This window comes from Hypoxylon trugodes (assembly GCF_022578975.1).
Source record: "Hypoxylon trugodes strain CBS 135444 unplaced genomic scaffold F4822scaffold_3, whole genome shotgun sequence".
Taxonomy (NCBI): Eukaryota; Fungi; Ascomycota; class Sordariomycetes; order Xylariales; family Hypoxylaceae; genus Hypoxylon; species Hypoxylon trugodes.
The window spans coordinates 2772465-2794646 of NW_026250018.1; the positions used below are offsets into that span (position 1 = coordinate 2772465).

The following is a 22182-nucleotide window of genomic DNA, read 5'->3' on the forward strand; positions in this document are numbered from 1 at the left end:
TTAATGGCTTATTTGATTAGCACTGGCTCTCCTGTGTTTCTCTGTACCTAGGCAGGTACATAGGTACTTAGGAAAGCACGTCGCGCGCAACCTGCAGGCACGTAAAGCATTAGGAGGGAGGTAGGTAGCGTAAAGCAGCAGTAAGCCAAGGGTACCCAGACTTCCCAGACTTCCTTAGACTGACCTTCCTTACCTTAGAGCACGGTCCATCCTGCTCGTTACCTACCGTTAAACCTCTATCCATCTATCACGATCCACGAAATCAGCTGCCCGCCTCTTTCCCAACTTTCTATTGTTACCGGCTTTCTACCACCGCCTTCCTGCCTCACTTCTTGTCGGATTGGTCCACGAACACCCTGTAACTTGTTCCTTCATCTTGTCTTCTATTTTTCCCCTCTCACTCAATTGCTAGAAAAGAGCTATAGGATTGAATAAACAACGCTCGAACAAACAAATAGTCATTCATTCAATTCTATCCTACCAATCGAAACCCAGGTCTATTTCTAACTCTTCTCTCCGACTGGAATATCACTTCGATTCATATCGCCTGGAAACAAAAGCATGCGCTAGGAAATTCATACATCTCCAAGGGGACATCTTAGGAAGATCTCGGTTTATGCATCTCGCTACCTCGTCCAGCTTGTCGCCTGGTCTAATTTCTACTAACCCATATCTCCCTCGACTCTTCTCATTTACACAATCTATAACGCGAGCTGCTCCGCGCCCTTATCCACCTTCGATAAACTTATCCTGGTCAAACTCTTTCCCCAGTCGCTTTACTGCTACGATTGTCATTTTCACATTGGATTGCAGTTGGGGAGAAAGATGACGATAGAGTCCGACAAGGTGTCTGCGGCACCATTGCCCCTAAAACGGCAAGCCCATGATGCGACAAGCCCGGCCGTCCGAACACCATCAAGAATAGCTACACCTCCCCCGCCGTCCGATCGAGCGAGACTACAAGTAATGAATAATGTAGAAAGTCACCACCCGAAATCTACACGCCATAGCGGCCGGGGAACGAGCTTAGGTGGCATCGACCCTGAAATATTATCGCGGGCTCTTTCAAGAGAACTCTCTAGCGACCGTCGAGATAGCACGCCTGGTGCCAGTCCTAGTAGGAAAAGGCAGCGTATCAATGGCGACAGGTTAGTGAAAGTGCCTATATACCATTTATCCCCTGCAATTGAGAATTACAGTCATGAATCTCGAACTATCCCTGTCGGCGGATTCGAATTTATCCCCATAAGTCTTCTATTTGGAAGCATTAGCCTCACATGTGGTTTCCCTATATGCACCTATACTAACCATATTAGATTTATACCCTCGCGTTCTGGTCAAGATCTCCAAGCTAGTTTTAGTCTCTTGCATGATGAAGGTTCGCCAGCGACACCCTCGCGTCAGAAGAAGCGAACGCCGCATGGCGAACTTCACTTTCAAAAGAGTAAGTTGGCCTAGTTTCCCCTTTCGTGAGGAACGTTAATATTAATTGATAACAGCCGAGGAAGCAAATCGAATCTTCTCAACTGTCTTGAGGGCAGAACTCTTCGACAACACAATACCGCAATCCACCCCGCAATCATTAACACCGGATACTAACCTACCTGGCTCGTCGCACTCGACACACATTCAAGATGGCACCAGATCTCATACCCCACCGAACAACCCTCCCCCTACTCTCCCTTCCAGCTTTACCCCGTCCACCCCTCACAAGAATCTCTTTTCATATATCTCGCCTCGCCACCATTCTAATGTCGCCGGCCACCCCACTCCATCTCGGACTCCCCAAAGTCGGCATGGCCCGAATATGGACATACGCTCAGACATGTATAGTTTGTCGCCAGTGCGATTTGGAAGCCAACAAATGCTATTAAGTCCAAGACGTCAAACTAGAGCTATCTGCAAAGTACCTTACAAGGTCTTGGACGCGCCCGAACTTGCTGACGATTTTTATTTGAATTTGGTGGATTGGGGCAGTGCCAACGTTCTGGGCGTCGGGTTGGGCTCAAGTGTGTATATGTGGAATGCACAGACGAGCAAGGTCAATAGGCTCTGCACACTTGAGGACGATACGGTGACGAGCGTGTCCTGGATACAAAAAGGCACGCACCTTGCTATCGGCACCGGCAAAGGTCTGGTGCAGATCTGGGATGCCGAGAAGGCTAGACGTTTAAGAACGATGACTGGCCATACTGCTCGCGTAGGAGCTCTAGCCTGGAATACCCACATCCTCACGTCAGGATCCCGAGATCGACTGATATATCATCGCGACGTTAGAATGCCTGATCAGTGGATGCGGAAGCTCGTGGGCCACAAGCAAGAAGTATGTGGCTTGAAGTGGAATTGCGAAGACGGTCAGTTGGCAAGTGGAGGTAACGACAACAAGTTGATGGTTTGGGATAAACTTTCCGAAACCCCCCTCTGGAAATTTTCGGACCACACCGCAGCTGTTAAGGCAATTGCCTGGTCCCCGCACCAGCGTGGCCTCCTTGCTTCGGGTGGCGGAACAGCTGATAGAAGAATCATATTCCACGACACAGTTCGAGGTACGGTTATTAACGAGATCGACACCGGGAGCCAGGTGTGTAATATTTCGTGGTCCAAGAACTCTAACGAAATTGTTTCCACCCATGGTTATAGCCAGAACCAGATCGTGGTATGGAAGTATCCTGCCATGACTCAGGTGGTTAGTCTCACAGGGCATACGTACAGAGTCTTGTATTTGGCGATGAGCCCCGACGGTAGAACCATAGTAACAGGGGCTGGTGATGAGACCCTGAGATTCTGGAGTGTGTTCGGCCGAAGACCAGGACAGAGGGAGGATAGCGATGGTGGTGGAGGACGACTAAGTGACTGGGGCGTCATTCGATAATGAACTTCGCGCCCTAAATACAAACCATGTGTATGATGGAGGTGGATATTCTCATCTCCACGACGTTCTGCACACCTAGTTAACGACACCTTTAAACGGGATAACCTAACACAAATAACTCATCTGCATGCATCGGCGTTAACATTTTTCTTCGGGAGATTCGCATGTACGAACTGGCGTGAGGAGAGGATCGGTTTTGTGGAGGGGGGGTGGAGTGGTTAGCTGCAATCGTCAGAGATTTGACGAGCTAATTTGCATCCGACTGTTACGGTAGGGATAACAGAATCTGGTTTTTAATTTTGGTATGATTAGCAAGGCGTTAAAGGTGCTAGTCGGCGGACTTAACATCGAAGTCTCAAATAGGTGATTAAGTGAATGGAGGGAGGGAGATAAATCTATCCATTACTTACCTAGGTAGGTGTCCAAGTGGTGGCAGCATCATGAGCATTATTGCGGAGCATGCGGACTGAATGGAATGTATTAAGGAAGTTACCAAAAACACTATCAATCATAAAGGGACACGCGCATAACAAGCCCCTTCGGACTTAATTAAAATGCTTCACATCTATTAGTCTCGTTGTCAATTATCTAATCGTACCATTACTTTAAGTCTCGTAGGTAGGATACATATTCAGGTTATTACACACGACGTTGAGAACTATTAGCGACTATTTATCGTAAACTTTTAGCATGCTACAGCCTTATTCTAACTAAAATGTTTAGATAGGTTAGGTACGTGATGTAGAGTTATCCCCCTCATTAAGTCCTGCTGCTCGTTCGTTATTCCTTACGTCCGCTGCGTCCTCACTCCGTCTCTGCTGTACTAAAAATTGAAATTGAAGGGGTATCGAGGTGTCTTCTGAATCAGTCTTTGACAGCAATGCTGTCGATGCTAGTCTGTTGTCCCTGCAGCTACCGTGACAATATGTGCATCCACAAAACTCCGAATCCAAAGAGGGAAAAACAACATGATAACAAATCTATGCTCTCGTCCATTATGGACTTCCATAAATGAGCCTTCGCCCACAAACGCTAGTAGCTGGTGCCTTAAACTCAGGATAAAAAGATATTAACTCAGTCTTAGCCAGTTTTTCAAACTCGCCCAACACTATCCAAAAACAACAATGCCATCATTCTTCATTATTAAACCGCACCGGTATACTTCCTTGCCTGCGGAAGATCTTCAATACGTTCATCGATGCCGGTAGCCACCGCATCTTTAGTCGACGGCTCAGCACCCTTCCCTGGTTTCTCCTCATTCAATAATGGAATTTCGTCAACGCTCAGTCGTCGCCCACTTGCGGGGTCCTGGACCTTGACAGCTTTCTCAACACCTTCTTCAGTATCTGTGATGCCGGCTTTGCCTTCACTATCGGGGATGGGCATTGGCGTCATCGTTGGGGAACCGAGTACGTCGGGGCTGTTCTGCCACTTAGCAACCTCAGCCTTCATCGCTTCAAGTTCCTTCTGGAATCGTTTGCCGAACACGTCAATATAGTATGTCGAGCCATTGTAGACGCTCCACACGAATACTACCATCATGAAAATAGACGATGCCCATCGGCTATAAAACCACAGGGGACATGGCAACATAGTGAGTACAGCATATAAATACTGGATCATCATAAACGCGGGTTCCTGGAGGCTAAGCGGCAGTGAAAGTACGAATTTTCCGATCCAAGTCTTCGAATATGAGCGACGGAGCCAGGTGAATGAGGTAGGTCGGCCGGCTGCGATCTTTTCGCGCCTGCGAACTGTGATAAAAAAGTAGTAACTTAATTGCCAGAAGATATACGGAATAGTAGACCAGGCGAGCATCGAGATGAGATTGCCATAGGCAGCTGGGGAGCCTGGCGGCGAGTTCTTTACGGCCCACAGCGCAGGAAAACGTTCGCGCTGTTCGTCGGACGGAAATAGATGAGTTATGGCGTGCAATGTAGCACACGGCATGATATGGATGAACAAAGATGTAACCTTGTCGAAATCGTGAAACACGAGCGAATTGCGCCACATGATGATTGCTACGGCGTTGTTTCCGAATGCCAGACAGTAAGCAGCGATGAACAATCTCTTAGAGGACGGGAAGACCCAGAGTGTGAGGAAGAGTAAGAGATTGACGAAGTAGCAAAGGTCGGCCAAGAAGTAATGATAACCACGCCGGCGATATGTATAGAAGCGAATAGGCATAAAATAGATAAGCTGGGCCGTATACCAGAGGTGGAAGTACTGCGGGTAGGCACCTAGTAAGTAGCCACTGATGAAGATGTTCATGACGCCGGCTATAAAGGACACCTTCTCTCGCAAGGTGATGACTTTGGTATCGTTCCACTGGCGGCTCAATCTATCAACGCTCTGTCTCATGCGCTTCCTATACCTTACTAACTGCTCATCGGCCGACGGTACGCGGCGCCGCCATTCTTCGACCATGCGCTCCCTGGCTTCCTGGCCTCTTGTCTTAAGAGCAGCCCGTGATTTACGGACTTTCTCTGTTTGGGCTGAAATGCCTTTCTGTAGTTTTTCCAACTGCTGTGGCAGAGCAAAATTGTCGAGTAGGTCTAAAACGGTCAAGCGATCTAGAGGGGGATACGAATCCCAGTCTTCATGGTACGAACTGCTTCCCGAAAAGGAAGGGTTCCTCGATATTCGGGGACTCTTAGAAACATCGTCTAGCTTATGAGGATCGACAACGGCTTGTTGCAGCGGCGAAGAGGTCAGAGATGGTATCGTGGTATCGTCGGGGGTCAGGGCAGTTTCGTCGTCAGTTTGTATACCCTCAGATCTGGCGGGCTGGGCCGATACGGGATGGATACCGGAATCGGCCATTTCTGCGAGGGTACGAATTGGGAATCTTTGAATGTCGTTGCGAAAGGATACTCTACGAAGAGCTTCGGCTCCTCTAAGGACAAGTAAGTCAGCCATCAGCAAACGGACAACGAACAATGGATAAGAAGGGGCGTCGAGACTCGAGCCGGCAGCTTGGACGCAGAGTGGGAGTAGGAGATGAGGGAACTCACCATCGGAGCGGGGGCCTGGTTATTATCGTCTTTGTGGGCTAGATAATACAGCTTCACCTTGTCTATCCGAGTGGATGCGATGTTAGGACCCGGTCCAATTAAATAGTAAGGTTGCAATGAGTCGAGGTTAGAGGCGAAAGATTGAGAAGCGATCCAGAGGACGAGCGCATGTGACTTTTGGTAGGCAGAACGACACGAGGCAGGTTTGCGTGACTTCAGAGGCTTGTGATAGGTAGTAAGACGGTAGGGGAGCGTATAGGAATCTCGAATGCTAGCTGCTAGAATGAGGGATGATGCGGTCCGTCGAGATCGAAAAAGGTATAAAAAGTAGGTTGGGTGGGAGAGTATTTGATCCTGTAGGTAGAGGAAGCTGAAGGACGTGTCCCGAGCGCGAGCTGTGGTTGGACGAGAGTAGGCGGCTCTTATTTACACTAGGTACAACCAGGAAGAGGAAAGAAAAAAAAAGTCTGGAGACGACCCCCTTCGACTGAATGCAGGACGGATGTAACTCTAGGTAATGTAGAATCGTAACTAACACGTAGAGCATATAGTATATACCCAGTATTTTAAACTCTGAATAAATGGGTTTAGAACTGGAACCGAACCGTTAATGGATAAATTTATATGATTTGAAATAGTTGGTCGAAAAATTGGTTTCCTTGACATATATATAAAGATCTACACCGAGGTGATGGATGATGAAGAAAGGAAAAAGAAATCAGATAAAACAAGAACTGCCTTAGGTAGAGGCAGCTACCGTAAGCTAAAGCTTATGTATTGATACATATGTAGGCAGATATGATAAAACGATAACCTTAGAAATGTACTATAGAATACCTATCAGGACCCCTAAAAGGTACATGTAGGCAAGGTACGATGACGCCATTAGACGTATAGCGCCGTGTTGACTCTTATGTACTTATCATTTGCGTACATTATACACTCATATCAAAGTACCTAGGTATCCGCATGGCGTATTTTAAGAGTAAAAGCACCTGGGCGTCGGCGGCAATAGTGACGTCTGTCTATGCAGGGTATTTTCTTGAGGAAGATCTTACCAGCATTGAATCTTCTAGTGTGGTTGCTGGTAAATGCTTGGTAAATCTAGATCTCATGTGGTTCGTGTCATGATGTGCTTTGGGAGGAATGCTATACATCCAAATTCGTGATAGCGCATTTCTACATTTAACCACTAGAAGTTTATGTACTTGGTATTGAACCCACAATAACTGAGTTGTTGATGACAGCTGACAAACAGCTGTCTCTCTGAAAACTGCCTTAATCGACAAGGAAGGTCCCGCGTCCGCACCGAGAAGTCGCGTCTCGTACCTCCCGCAAAGCAAAGCATCCAGGAAAAAAAAAGTATAGAGGTACCATCGCGATCTACCTAACTTACATGTACCGACCGGACTTAACATTGAACATACTAAACTTTCTCTCCTTCCTTAGGCATCATACCTACTAATCAATGCCTCGTATGCGCCGACGCGCCCTACTTTAATATTGCCTCCGCCGTCCATTGAAATGCCATAACTTTAATTGAAATCGGATCCAAGGCCGCCTAGCGACACTGGGTCCCCTTTCGCATATTTCTCGCGTCGCGTCTTCATACAACCATCTATCTATCCCGCAGCCATCATTCACTACTTGCCCACGATACGACTTTACCAATTAAGTCAAGATGGGGAAACTCATTCGCCTCGAGTTATTCAGTATGTGGTTTATTCCGGCGAGTCTTGTGCGCGATCAACTAACAATTGCTTCAAGACTTCAAGTCCTATAAGGGACATCATATTCTCCTCTTCGGCGATTCGTACTTCACCTCCATCATCGGTCCAAATGGATCCGGTAAATCTAATTCGTACGTTCTTTTTCTTATATTCTAATGCCTGTTTTTTACGCGCCCTTGGACATTAACTCGGTGTAGTATGGACGCCATATCTTTCGTCCTAGGTATCAAGTCGTCGCATCTACGTTCGGCCCATTTAAAAGATTTGGTATATCGCGGTCGAGTACTGAAAACATCCAAGATTAACGACGATGGTTCGGCCGCCGAGCCGACTACAAATGGACATACAAACGGGCACGTTAATGGTGACGACGATGATAAACCAAATCGCAGCGATCCAAAGAACGCCTGGGTTATGGCTGTGTACGAGGACGACGCCGGAGATGAACAGCGATGGAAGCGCACTATTACAAGCCAAGGTTCGAGCGAATATCGCATTAACGATACCGTTGTCTCGGCTCAGGAGTATAACAGAGCTCTCGAAGAGGAGAATATTCTTATTAAGGCCCGGAATTTCCTTGTTTTTCAGGGTGACGTCGAGGCCATCGCGGCCCAGTCTCCTCAGGATCTAACTCGACTGATCGAGCAGATTTCAGGCAGTTTAGAGTACAAAGCCGATTACGAACGACTTCAAAGCGAAGCGGATCAAGCCGCTGAAAATACCAATTTCCAGCTTCAGAGGCGTCGCGGTATCAATTCCGAAATCAAGCAGTATCAAGAGCAGAAACGCGAGGCCGAAAACTTTCAAAAGAAAACTGAGGACCGTGATGCCGCTATTGTCACTCATATCCTATGGAAACTATACCACTTTCAGCAGATTATGGACGACTCTAGCGCCAAGATTCAAGACCACCAGGAAAATCTGAAGGAATTCCGCCGCAATGTTGAAGGCTTTGAAAGGGAGCTCGAGGCCGCCCGCAAGGAACAGGCCAAGGCCGCAAAAGCCGTTCATAAGGCAGAACACGATATTAAGAAACAGGAGAAGGCGATCGAGGAGAAGGAGAATAGCCTTGTCCCTGTCGAGGAAAAGGTGCAGCAGACAAGTACCCAGGCCGATACTATCCAAAAGAGGATCGATTCTGTTAGAAAAGAACGCGACGAACAGCGCAAATTAATCGCCAAGATCGAGAAGGACCTAGCTATTGTCCAAAAGGCTCAAAAACAGTTCGAAGACCAATGGAAAGAGACAATGAAGAAGCAAGGGAAAGAACTAAGCGACGCCGACCGGAAGGAGTACAACTCTCTTCGGGCGCAAGCCCTCAACAAATCCGCGGATAATCAGGCCAAATTGGAAAATCTAAACCGTCAACTCAAGACCGACGAGGTTACCGTTAATAGTTTAAAGGGCAAAGTAGATGGTTATCAAGCCGCCTTAGAAAAGTTGGAGAATGAATTGATGGCCATCCAAGAGCGGAAAACTTCGACCGAGGTCACTGTCAAGGAACTCTCAAGCGGGATAGAAGCCAAGAAGAAGGAATTCAACCAACTTCACTCAGAAAAGGTTCGCACCAATCAAAGACATACAGAACTTGAGGAGAAGCTCCAAGACGTCCTGAGAAAGCTGCTAGAGGCGGACGACGGCAGACGCCAGAATGATAAGGAGGCACGAGTCAAAGAAATGGTTACATCTTTAAAGCGTATCTACCCTGGAGTTAAAGGCAGAGTCGGCGAATTATGCAAGCCGAAACAGAAAAAGTTCGATGAGGCGGTCATTACCGCGCTCGGGCGCGATTTCGACTCGGTCATCGTTGACAGCGAAAAAACAGGTGTTGAGTGTGTTCAATATCTAAAGGACCAGCGATTCCCGCCAATGACCTTCATCCCGTTAGACAACATCAAAGTCAACCCGGTGAATACGGCTGTTAAGGGCATTTCCGGTGCGCGGTTGACGATTGATGCCATCGATTTTGACTCTTCTCTCGAGCGAGCCATGTCTTATGCCTGCGGCGGCTCTATCGTATGTGATACCCTCGAAATTGCGAAACAAGTATGCTACCAGCGAAGAATTCAAGTCAAGGCGGTAACCTTGGAAGGCTTCGTCATTCACAAGGCGGGTTTGATGACTGGTGGAAGGGGTCCGGAAAACAAGGGAAACAAGCGTCGCTTTGAAGAGCACGACGTCCAGAACTTACAAAAAATGGCGGACAGATTTCGGGATGAACTTGAAAAACTACCCAAACCCGATCGTCGTGGCGTAGCAGAAGAAACATTACGCAATGAACTCCAAGGCCTTGAGTCGCGTCTAGCATTCGCCAACAGCGAGCTCAACGCCTTTAATCAAAATATCGCTAGTAAGAAGAAGGAACTGGATCACGTTAAGCGCCAACTTAAGGAGTGGCAGCCCAAGTTCGAAGAAGAAGATAACAAATTGCAGAAGACGCGAGCATCAGTTGAAAAGTTCAAGGCTGCAATCGCCGAGGTAGAAGATAAGATCTTCGCCGACTTTTGTAAACGACTTGGATATTCTGATATCCGAGCCTACGAAGCACAACAAGGTAGTTTAGAGCAAGAAGCTCATGAGAAACGCACACAGTTTGACCTCCAAAGAGCGAGGTTGGAAAGCAACAAAAGTTGGGAAACCTCGCGGCATAACGAGACTGAGAGCAGGCTCCGCAACCTGGAAGATCGTTTGAAGCGACTTTCTAAAGATATCGAGTCATATCAATCTGAGAAGGAAGAGATCGAAGCGGCTTTAGGCGAAGATCAAGACCAACTTTCAGCTCTTCAGGAACAACTAAGTGAACTCAAGGATGAACTGGCGACATGCACCGAGGTAGTGAATGCAGCTAAGGTGGAAGTACAGAAGAGGAGTAAAGATATTGAAAGCAGACAGAAGGCGATAAGTGCTTTGGAGACAGAGGTGAGGAAGAATAGTGCCGGAAAATTCGCTCTATTACGACGATGTCGATTGGAACAAATCAACATTCCTCTCGTTTCAGGTTCGCTTGATCATCTCCCAACCGAAGACAATCTTTTGCATCAAGACACAGAGGCTATGGATGTAGATGATGGTGATGATGATGACGGCAATATGGGCGATGCCATGGATGACTACGGCATTGAGATCGACTTCAACCAGTTAGATGAAGATCTAAAGAATGTAAGTTGTCAACCAGGATTGCATAGATCTAGACGCTAATTCATATAGCCCGACGACGAAAGCATAGAAGAGACTCTACAAGAGAAGATCTCTTCGCTTACCAGCGAACTAGAGAAGCTAAACCCCAACATGCGAGCAACAGAACGCCTAGAAGTAGTGGAGGCACGGCTCTCAGCTACCGAGAGAGATTACGATGAGTCAAAAGCTGCTTTCGTCGCTGCAAAGGATGCTTTCGACGAGATCAAAACTAAGCGCTATGAGCTCTTCAGTAAAGCTTTCACGCACATACAGGAACAAATCTCTCATGTGTACAAAGACCTCACACGTTCGGACCAATATCCACTCGGAGGCCAAGCCTACCTAGATATTGAAGAGGATACGGATAAACCGTATCTTTCAGGGATCAAATACCATGCTATGCCGCCGCTAAAGCGATTCCGAGATATGGAGCATCTGTCCGGTGGCGAAAAAACCATAGCTGCGCTTGCCTTACTTTTCGCCATCCACAGTTACCAACCTAGTCCCTTCTTCGTATTAGATGAGGTGGACGCTGCGCTTGACAACGCCAACGTAGACAAGATCAAGAACTACATCCGAGAGCACGCGGGCCCCGGCATGCAGTTTATCGTCATCAGCCTCAAGACCGGTCTATTTCAAGACAGTGAGAGTTTGGTGGGCGTGTACAGAGACCAAGAAGTCAACAGCTCGCGTACTCTAACCCTTGATGTAAGTGTTAACCATACATTCTATCACATTGCTCTCGTTTTTATCTTGTTATCGAAGGAGCGTGCTAATAAGTATCTAGTTGCGAAAATACGTATAATATCCAAAATTCGTTCTGCGGGGAAACGGGCGCTTCTTGGGAGAGGAGCGGAATGTCACGAGAGACGGGTTTCACGACGGGTAATGACAACGAGCGGGTGGTTAAGGCGAAAAACCGCGAGTTGTAGGGCGGAATACCAGGCTTTTTCGTGCGCACGTGATGTTGAAGATACCTTTGATGTGATGGGATTCGCTTGGAGAAACCTCCCAGCTACTCGTGTTTGTATCATAATGTTTTTCTTCAGGGCAGAGCTATATGTAGATATTGCTTCGGCGGCATTATGCTTTCACCAATCACCAAAATCTTACAAACGGAATGCAAAAAAAAATTAACTCCGTTTTTAGACGCCTGCCTAACGTCTACCTGGTTGAAGATATGAATATGCTATGCCTTCTCTATATATAGGGTATCTCTGTATTGTAAGGATGCAGCTCCCTTGTCATCTTCTCTCCGTGTCCTTACCTCGTGCTCAAGCCTCACCCTCGATATACCGCATTATGCCATCTCACAAGGATTAGACGTCCTCGAATTGGACATCGTCCTCGTCCTCGCTATCGCCGTCGTTGGCGGGTTCTTCTACCTTCACCTTCTTAGATGGCCTATCCTCCGAAGCAGGAGTGTCCGCGGCACTAGTGGGGCCGCTCGACGCGAAACGTTTCTCGCCCACGGAGCTAACGTTCGCGGAGATGTCCACAAATTCTTCACCTCCGCTCTCGCCGTCCTCATCTTCGTCGTCTTCATCATCATCCTCCTCTCCCTTACGTCTTGCCTCCTCTTCTTGAGATTTCTGTAAGTTTCTGAAGAGTTCCTCCATCGCTTTTTCATGACTTGCATCGGTACCCGATTCCTCAGGCTTCTTGACGTCATCTTCGTCGGCTTTTGCTGCTACGGCAGGATTAGGACCCCCAGAGTATGATATGCCACTAACAGTGCTAGTAGTATGCCAGGAGGGCAAAGCATTCATCTGGGCAACTTCCTCCTTCCTGAGGCGCTCAGCTTCCTTCTCGGCTTCGGTAGGGCCGTCGGTATCGGTAATGCTGATGGCAATACTCTGGGGACCTGTGTTCGCTAGACCTTTCACGGCAGTGGGTTTTATGCTTTCCGCGGCCACCGAAGGGGCGACCCAATTACCACGCTCCCTTTCAACGCGGAGAGATACAGCATAGGCTGCCTCAAAGTCGAACTCGGGAATAGTGATAGTGTCGAGTTTAGGGAGGACGTCGATAATGAACTTCAGTTGGCTATTCAGTTTAGTAGACAATTCATGGCCACCAGCAGCGCGTTCAGGATCGAAATCCAAAAGACTGTTGCAGCGATGGCACAAGAAACCCCTCAGAGGGTCCATGTTGTCCAAAACTTCCAACTGGGTCCACTGCGCTCCGCAACGCTTGCAAAAGTACTCCTTCTTCTCTTGGGCGGGGATGGCCTCTCCTTGTACCTTTTTATCAAGCATAAAAGTCTTATATTTGATAGCATCAATGGCCTGGCGGTAGTCGATGTAGTAGTAGTTACGGGTAGATGCCTTTTCTTTACCCTCTTTAATCTCGGATCGAGCATAACTAAAGCGACGGAGATTAGACTAAGCAAAGAGTAGATTAAGGATTTGTAAGGGTCGCATACGTGTGTAATAGGCGATCCTCCCGAAGTCTACTGTAAACTTTGTTCAGATCCTTCGTGTTCAGTCGCAACAAATAAGACATGTCGTCATCGCGCAGGGTGGTATGATGGACGAGAGCGTCAATAACAAGAATCATTCGTCGCTCTTCGGGTTCGGTGTAAAAGGCGCGCGCGACGGAGCGTACTAGCTTTTGAGCCAAGTCCATGGCGACAGAGAGTGAGGGATCGTATCGGCGCAAATGATAATGAGGTTCGTGGGATTTGGAGACGAGAATGAGAGGTTGAGGTGGGACGGTGGATCGTATTAGTACGTTAGCGAGCAAATGATGCTACCTAGAAAAAGGTGAAGAAGGCAGTATCCATTGTTTGTCAGCTGTTTGACGAGCGCACGGTCAATAGTAATTTGGATTTCGGTTGACAAAGAGTAAAATAAAAAGAAAGAAGGAAGAAAAAAAAAAGGTTGAGACGCTCCGTCAAGGACGATGACTACTAATCGGCATCGCTAAGATTAGTTAGAAACGCGTGGAACGAGAAAAGGTTACGTCGGTTTTATCGGCAAAACTATTGTGCCTTCGCCAGAACTTTAAATCAAGTTTAGCTGCCTTCTGAACTTTCTTATTTATGATTCCAAAGGTTGTCGGGCAGACCTAAACGAATGGTGAGGCTTGATGATATTAAGTTTGATATTTGGTTTGACAATCCGAAGCCAACTTGATCCCTGTTGCTTATTGGGACTTGCCCCGGTATTTTCTTTGTCCGACTCCGGTGATCTTTTTTTATCGAGCTGCAGCTACCCGTGGTTCATGTACAAGTACCTTCTATGTTCCCGATGTCTCCACTTAATATACGTCACGTAGATCCGCCTTAGTGTAGGTAGGTACATATAGTCACTCTATTATCCCCTCATACGAGGCCCAAACAAGAGCAACTACCTGGGTTGCTACCTTTTCATGTCTAAAATACATAGGTATTCAATCTCCTAATATAAGGTTACATATAAAGGAAAGAACAATGACGTTTCTCCTCTGTAACTCTACAAACTCGTGTCATCTATTCACTTCTGCCCACTACACCAAGAACAAGGCCCTCGCCTTTTGCTCATCAATTTACCTCTATCAAGCAAATACCCAAGAAAGACATGTATACTACACATGCATACCACTGCAGGGCCATTTCTCAGCGAATATACGATAAAACGTGAAGAATGACCCTTGAATTCCCTTCTATCTATTTGCTGCCTACCCATATTCAACCTGATGAGCTGCCAAACTTAGAGGCGGAAATACCGTCGCTGACCCATGATATCAATGAAGCGAGCGTTGTACTCGGCAAAATATCCAATAAGGAAAGGGCGACATTTGAGCTAAGACGCAGGAAAATTATAACTGAGGATATCGGTCCAATACCCGCCTCCGTCCTCAGCCCAAAAACGCAAGTAGATGGATCGTCTCCACCAACGAAGCGTAGGAGGCTTGAGAGTTCAGTCCCCAATTCGATAACACCCGAATCTAAAACGGCAACCCCCCTCGACGGGGATGAGACTTCCGATGATAGTACAGGCTCTCATGGTTCGACCGGTAGACGACACCAAAGATCCAACAGCACAATTAAGAAAGACGATAGATCCACCATCAAAGTGGTAAAGCTTGCCTGGTTCACTGACTGTACGGCTGCAGGATTAATTCTCCCCTTAGACAGATATCTGGTATACCATGGTCGTAGAACACAAAAATCCGTCAACAAACCCACGCCAAATCCCGACGATATCCTTAGACGTGCTAAACAAGAAGGCGGCGACGAACAAGTAACTCCGAAAGGGGGGGTTTCACAAGCGTACACATCCGCATCGCAGCATCCTAGGACACCGATCCACCCAAAACGACCTGCGTTGGTTCAAGAGTCAACATCCGAACATGAGCGTCGCTCACAAATGCCCCCAATCCCAGACTACTTGCATACTACCTACTCTTGCCAGCGTCCAACTCCCTTTAATCCACCTAATAATCCTTTCATCGAGGAGTTGAAGAAAATCCGGACACTGAGAACCCTCGAAGGCGATAAAATAGGTGTGAGAGCCTATTCCACAAGCATCGCCTCAATAGCAGCTTACCCCTATCTCATTTCGCAACCAGCTGGTTAGTATTTCGTACGAAGAATCGATGAAAGGTCTATATCTAACGTCAAATTTAGAGGTTTCAAGGTTGCCTGGGTGTGGCGACAAAATAGTCGTACTTTATCAGCAATGGAAAGTAAACGGTTATCTAGACGAGGTTGAGGATGCCAAAAAGGACCCGAAAATGTCAGTTCTGCAACTCTTCTACGACATATGGGGTGTAGCCGAGACAACTGCTCGTGAATTCTATAAGAAAGGATGGCGAGATCTCGACGACATCATTGAGAACGAGTGGAGTAATTTGAGCAGGGTCCAGCAGATAGGCGTAAAGTACTACGACGAGCTCCAGGAAAAGATCCCTCGTTATGAAGTTGAAGATATTGGACAAGTTATCCTGAGCCACGCCAATAAGATCCGTAAAGATTTCCGGATGACTATCGTCGGAGGTTACAGGAGAGGAAAAGAGGCAAGCGGCGACGTTGATGTTATTCTTAGCCACCCAGACGCAACCGTTACTTCTAATTTCATTGTGGAAATTGTTAATAGCCTTGAAAAGGACGAGTATATCACTCACACACTTATTCTGAGCACTAAGAATACTGAGCGTGGGCAAACTACGGTCGCATGGAAGGGACAAAATAGCAAAGCGGGCAGCGGGTTTGACACGTTGGATAAGGCGCTCGTGGTGTGGCAGAATCCTAACCGGGATAAAACGAAATCAACAAATAATCCTCATCCTCACCGAAGAGTCGACATAATTATTAGCCCCTGGAAAACGGTCGGATCTGCGGTCATCGCATGGAGTGGCGGCACAACGTTCCAAAGAGACCTCAGGAAATATTGCAAATATGAAAAGGGGTTGAAATTTGACAGTAGTGGGGTTCGAAGTCGAACAGATGGTAGCTGGATGGATCTTGAGAGTAATGATAATGGTTCAGCGCCAAATATGTTGGTGGCAGAGAGAAGGGTCTTTGAGAAACTAGGGCTGGAGTGGCGACCACCGGAAGAAAGATGTACTGGTTGATCACATTCTATATACACCTTGCTCTATTGTAGTGTGCTAGCTCGAGACCAAGCGAGTGGCTCGACTGTTTAATTGAGATACGAGCCCACGATATTAAGCAAATCGTAATACTGTCAGATTGTTACATGTGAATTATGTATAATCCTAGAAAACCAGATATTCAACTTCCCATTGTACCCTTTTTCGGCACATAACATTATCTTACATACATACGATCCAAAAACATAACTAGATATCGCATAGACTTATGTAAATAGCACAACGTGTACCACCCTACCTCGAAAACCTTTTGCGGCACACTTCACAATTTAGCCTCGGGCGTCTTTCCCACCATCTCATTACCATCACCACCACACCTCTCCAGTATCCAATCCCCCACATCCCGATAATATTCCTCCTTCCCGGGATCCGCATGCAACTGGTGCGCAAACCCGTCATACGGCCTAAACGTGCCGTCCTTTAACTTCTTCCCTTGGTTCTCCCACCACGCCTCCACACTTCCATAGCTAGCCACCATATCCGCGGTCCCGTGTGCTAGAAATAAGGACCTGACTCCCGGCCTGGGCGTAACGATCCCCGCGGAAAGATTCTCCGCGCGGCTGATCATATCGGCTAATCCTTCCAAGGTACCCGTGTCGTGCAGCAACGGGTCCGCCGCGATGCTCCTCTGCACCTCCGGGTCCCGACATACGTGTTCCGGCGGCACCGGGCGGTAGAGGTGAAAATGCGGGACCACGCGGGCGGCGAGACGGCCGCTGGCGACTGTAAGTCTACTCGGTTGTACCGCGGGTGCGAAACCCAGGAACGGGGCCTCGAGGATCCAACCTCGGATTTTAACAATTAGGTCATCGTATTGCGGTGTACTAGCTAACGTTAAGGCTTCACCGCCGCCCATAGAATGTCCGAGAACGAAAATCGGTACGTCGTCTCCTGGTAGCGCTTTCGCTCGGATGAAAGCTGCAATGTCGGCGAGCACCGTGGATGTTGGACCCGTGCGCCCACGGTCCGACGTCTTTTTCACGCTGCGGCCCCAGCCGCGCTGGTCGAAGGCTAAGACGGCGACGCCGCGACGGGCTAGTGTGGGGAAGAAATCGTAGTAGCGGTCTACATGGTCGCTGAACCCGTGAATTAAGACGAGTTTAGCTTTTAGGGGACCTTCTGGCTAGATTGGGTGTTAATACGGAGATGTGCAAAAGCTAGGTGTGTACTTACGAGCCAGGACTTGGTGAAGAGGCTTGCGCCGTCGACGTCGAAGGTACCCTCGATAGTTTTTATATCACCCATTTCGTGTTGTTTTTATATGCGACTTAATGAGGAGTACATGGATTAGATGAAGAGCTTCGTGAGAAATAGTACGATTTAATAGAAACGATGAGATGATATCTCTTATGCGAGGTGGTTGGTCACACCAACAATTGCTGCTTATTTTGCACTGGAATGACACAACTTATAGTGAGAAGTAGATATATTTTAGATTATTTGCATCGGTTCAAGTGAATCCTGATATAAGTTATGGTTGAATAGTTGAAATTCACCGTACTACCGGGATTAACGACGACATCGTATTCCCTCGAATGAGAAACATCGATGTCATACCCCCAGACTCACCGAGGTAGTGAAGCTTAAAAGGAACGACGCGACGTACTTGGTGGGGTTCGGTAATACCTATAAATTTCACATGCCATCCATTCCAGTTAGAGGCTATTCCTTCAGTGGATTAAGGAACGAAAATAAGGTTAAAGTCCCTAAACGTTAGGTGGATAGCGCGCGAGCTATAGGCGGGGCCCCGCTAACTTACACCCTAGTCGTTTGCTTTATAGGATCCGTAGCGGATAGATTACAGCGCCGATTGATTAGACGCGGGTAGATTTACATCACCGCCGGCTAACACCCATACGTACCTAGGTACGTAGCACATAACCAAGCAAATAAAACAGAACGAAAAGGAGAAGGTGTTGCAGGAAATCATCAAATATATATATCACACCACACAAATAAATACAAGATGAGCGGTATTTATTCATTATACCATCGGGTTTCTATATTCCCCTATATCGAACCCTCTCCCCTATTCTATCCAAGATCCGTGGACTTATCTTCCCGAGTCCAAAAAATGTATATCGGGTGGTATCGAGTGGAGTTCTGGACGAAATTACTCATACAATATACACATGTCCATAATCATCACCCAACCCACCACCCCCTTATATGGCCTAATATATTCCTCTCTTCTTCTGTTCAAGAACCACGTGATGTAAAACCAACACCCACCTTTTTTGCGTGCTCCCTTAAACACGCAAGACAGAAAGACGAGTAAAGCCGTCCCCGAGGCCCCCTTTTTTATATGCAAACATAGAATGGTATATCAAAACACAGTCATGACTATCGCCGCTCCGATTTTTCTCTCACCTCTTCTTCTTCCACTCCAAGCTCCTCTTCGTCCGTCTCTTCGAGTTCTTCCTCGATGATCTCGGACTCCGAGAGCGTGGGCTCTTTTGCCTTGGTAGGAATCTCACCTCCACTCATCTGCCATTCCATCAATCGCGTAAATTCGCTATTGGGGTTGGAGCTGAGTTCCTCGTACGATCCAACTTCTGCAACCGTGCCGTTGTTAGACAGTACAATAAGCTTATCGGATCTCTTGATAGTCGACAATCGATGCGCAATAGAGATAGTCGTTCGTCGGCGACCCTTTAATAGTGCCGACAGTGCTAGATTGACTGCTGTCTCGGATTCCGCATCTAGAGCCGACGTAGCCTCGTCTAAAATGAGAATGTCGGGGTCTTTGATAAGGGCCCGCGCAATAGCGATACGTTGCTTTTGCCCACCCGAAAGTTGCGCGCCTCTTGGTCCGACTTGGGTCTCAAGACCTTGCGGGAAATCGCTGATAAATCCACAGTTGGCTTTTTGTGCTGCTGTAATAATCCCGAGCCTGGTAGCATCTGGTTTTCCGTACGAAATGTTGTCGGCCACAGTCCCTGAGAACAGTACAGGCTCCTGAGATACCATGCCAATGCGGCGTCGTAGCGCCTTAGTGTTCATCTTGGAGATATCTACGCCGTTGATGCTGATAGAGCCGGAAGTGGGATCGTAGAATCTTAGCAACAAGGATGATACAGTCGACTTGCCTCCGCCGGACGGACCGACGATACACACATTGGTCCCCGAGGGTATCTCGAAATTTAGACTATTGAAAATCGTGACAGCCGGCCGGGTAGGGTAAGCAAACGAGACATTCTCAAATTTGATAGGGCCTTGTGCTGATGTGACCTTAATACCCTTCGTTGAAGAAATACCCGAATTTCGGTCTTGAAGTTCGAAGATGCGCGTAGCCGCACCGACTCCTTTCATCAATTCGGAATAGAAATTGGCGACACCGAATAAACCCCCACCAGCCCAAAATGCGTACATGACGAACGTAGTGAGGTCGCCGGTGGTCATTATACCGTCTCTCACAAGGTTCCCGCCAAACCAGAGTAAGGCAATTATTGTCATGTTGCCCATCCAAGATGTACCGGAGAAGTATGATGCATCGTAGATGGATTGCTTCTTCCCAAGCTCGAAAACCTTCCTGACTTGATTATTGTACCGACGGACCTCTTGAGCCTCACCAACAAAAGCTTGACTTGTTTTGACATTTCCGAGGCGCTCTTCCGCAATTTTGGTTAGAGTTCCGAGATTCTGCTGCATCTTGCGGCTTATTCTTCGGATAATCCGAGAATAAATGAAAGAAGCGGTGCCGATGAACGGAGCAGCAACCAAGATGACGGCAGTAAGACTAGGGCTGATCCAGGCCATCAATGCGAGTCCTGATACGCTGTTTACGAGTGCTCTTAACCCATCTGAGACGTTTTGCGTAATACTCTTGCCCACAACGATCGTATCCGTACCAAGACGAGAAATCAGGTCACCCACCCTGTTCGCATCGAAGAACTCGGCATCTTGTCCATAGGTCTTTCTGAAAAGCTGTGACCGAAGGCGCGTAACAACCCTCTCGCCGACAATCCGAAGCAAAATGATACGCCCGAAGTTAGCACATGCGCCCACAGTGAGAGCTAGACCAAAGGCACCGAAGAACTGGTAAAGTGACAAGCCGAAGATCTCAGTTTCCTCAATGGGTTTCGATGTAGCTAGATTCATGACTTTCCCAACAACAAGAGGGAGCGAGACAAAGAGAGATGAAGAGACTAGGAGTAGGACAACAGCAATAATGAGGTTCTTGGCTTCTGGCCTTGCGATTTTAATCAAACGCCATATCTCGTTCATTGAAGCCGAAGATTTCTTGCCATCCTTTCCTTCGTGGGATAGACGAGCCCGCAAGTTGATTTGGGCCGCTTTGGAAGCTTTCTCACTCTTAGCAAAGCCCTCGTGAGACTGCGCACCGTCTTGTGCAGCCGTCGCTGTTTCCGAAGTAGCAACCCCAACGTCTTGCTTCTGCGGGCTCGGATTTGTAACATTTTGACTTTCTCGGTTGGACGACCGACTTGCGGAGAAGTTCCGTAGGATGCTGACTGGAGATTGCCAAGGTGGGTTTGACAATGTTGAGCGCGCGGTAGGAGTAACGCCGAGCGGGCTCGGAGAAAAGTCTCGTGGCGTTTGCGATCGGGCGGGACGGAATGACGTGGGGATTGTTTTAGAAGTAGACGAAGAGGTATGGAAATTAGATCGAAGGGAGATTTCCAGAGAAATTGGTTGTTTCGCGAAGGTGGGAAGCTCGTTTCGAGGTAAGCCGACAAGTTGGTGGTGGTGGGAGAGCTTTGCGATGCCGGCACCGCGTTGCGGGAGACTCCCCATTAAAGCGCGGCCCAACGCTCGCGAAGGCATCTTGAGCGCTTTATTCTCGTAGCGTCGTCATGGACCATATAAAGCTACCCTTGCGCGCGGTCGCACCATCGAAGCGAAGCTGACTCGGGCTTCACTTGGGTCGCGCCGTACAGATTTCTGTTGGTAGTTTTATTCGGGAAAAAAAAAGGAAAGGAAGGGGAAAAAAGATTGAGTGGTAGGAATGCCGTCATCCACTAAACTCGAGCAACGTCGTATGGGGTTCCAAGGTTATTCGCTAAATCATGTTCAGCGCCATGAATTTAGCGCTTATGTACCTATAAACTCAGCTAGTCGGCACAACTCCGGTCTGTAAGTTCAGTAAACCTGGATAGGGTTAGTGGGATTTTAATAGTGATAGTAGCTGCTTGTAAATAAGATAGAATAACTTATTGAACTGTAATTAAGGTATTTAACAATGTAGTTGGAAGGAATAACTTTGTTTTAGAGAAATACATGCTGTAGGTTATGTGTTTGTGACCTCATATGTAGACTATCCAAACAGGTAATAATTGCTAACGTCATGTTAACATGGGAGGCTTGAAATGTAGAATGCAGAGAAGAGTCGGATGAAACTTGCAAAATACTGATTTTTTTTTATAACTATTGGATAGTCGAGGACTATAATTTCCCCAAGCCCAAACATTCATTTCAATGCCATCGATAGTAGAGTACGCTTGGTATTAGTGGATTAAACAAGGGGTGAGAGCCGGCCGTGAACCTGATGTGCCTATCCGGAGCTGGTCGTATGCGCAGAAGCCGAGCTCCGAAAGTTTGGAACCCGGCAGGAAAGCGCCACCATGACCGGGAGACACCTTTCTCCACGTAGTCTGCATATGTGGTAGGCAAACGATAGCATTGATACTTGAAATACAAAAAACAGTGCTGATCTCTTGATGCGAGCTGATATACTAGAGGGTTGATCGTAATTATTTTGCATTAGTTAAGAATTTTTCCCAGCCATGAATAGAAAAGACCAATTCATCCCTCCTTGGATAAATTTTCGTGA

The 22182-nt window shown here is 47.4% G+C and overlaps 7 protein-coding genes across 7 annotated transcripts; 3 read left to right on the forward strand and 4 right to left on the reverse strand.

The window, feature by feature from the left end:
• Positions 1-204: 204 nt before the first annotated feature.
• Positions 205-3518, forward strand: F4822DRAFT_396302 (WD domain-containing protein). The gene is made up of 3 exons (XM_051457510.1): positions 205-1148; positions 1317-1444; positions 1500-3518. Exons 1-3 carry the CDS (start codon positions 826-828, stop codon positions 2870-2872), a joined length of 1824 nt encoding a protein of 607 aa, XP_051317078.1. The 5' UTR covers positions 205-825; the 3' UTR covers positions 2873-3518.
• Positions 3519-5896, reverse strand: F4822DRAFT_396304 (uncharacterized protein). The gene has a single exon (XM_051457511.1). The coding sequence runs from the start codon at positions 5789-5791 to the stop codon at positions 4016-4018; it is 1776 nt and encodes a 591-aa protein (XP_051317079.1). The 5' UTR covers positions 5792-5896; the 3' UTR covers positions 3519-4015.
• Positions 5897-7436: 1540 nt separating this feature from the next.
• On the forward strand, positions 7437-11626 carry F4822DRAFT_181085 (RecF/RecN/SMC protein). The gene is made up of 5 exons (XM_051453413.1): positions 7437-7598; positions 7654-7747; positions 7814-10775; positions 10824-11501; positions 11581-11626. The coding sequence occupies exons 1-5, from the start codon at positions 7568-7570 to the stop codon at positions 11596-11598; spliced, it is 3783 nt and encodes a 1260-aa protein (XP_051317080.1). The 5' UTR covers positions 7437-7567; the 3' UTR covers positions 11599-11626.
• A 343-nt stretch (positions 11627-11969) lies between these two features.
• F4822DRAFT_181095 (uncharacterized protein) lies at positions 11970-13579 on the reverse strand. Its single transcript, XM_051453414.1, has 2 exons — positions 13219-13579; positions 11970-13157 (listed from the first exon to the last, which is right to left on the reverse strand). The coding sequence occupies exons 1-2, from the start codon at positions 13419-13421 to the stop codon at positions 12113-12115; spliced, it is 1248 nt and encodes a 415-aa protein (XP_051317081.1). The 5' UTR covers positions 13422-13579; the 3' UTR covers positions 11970-12112.
• A 499-nt stretch (positions 13580-14078) lies between these two features.
• F4822DRAFT_396308 (Nucleotidyltransferase) lies at positions 14079-16522 on the forward strand. Its single transcript, XM_051457512.1, has 2 exons — positions 14079-15350; positions 15406-16522. Exons 1-2 carry the CDS (start codon positions 14420-14422, stop codon positions 16350-16352), a joined length of 1878 nt encoding a protein of 625 aa, XP_051317082.1. The 5' UTR covers positions 14079-14419; the 3' UTR covers positions 16353-16522.
• Positions 16446-17962, reverse strand: F4822DRAFT_396310 (alpha/beta-hydrolase). The gene is made up of 2 exons (XM_051457513.1): positions 17565-17962; positions 16446-17514 (listed from the first exon to the last, which is right to left on the reverse strand). The coding sequence occupies exons 1-2, from the start codon at positions 17634-17636 to the stop codon at positions 16654-16656; spliced, it is 933 nt and encodes a 310-aa protein (XP_051317083.1). The 5' UTR covers positions 17637-17962; the 3' UTR covers positions 16446-16653.
• Positions 17963-18607: 645 nt separating this feature from the next.
• F4822DRAFT_396312 (uncharacterized protein) lies at positions 18608-21379 on the reverse strand. The gene has a single exon (XM_051457514.1). It carries the CDS (start codon positions 21174-21176, stop codon positions 18735-18737), a length of 2442 nt encoding a protein of 813 aa, XP_051317084.1. The 5' UTR covers positions 21177-21379; the 3' UTR covers positions 18608-18734.
• Between the last annotated feature and the right edge of the window lie 803 nt (positions 21380-22182).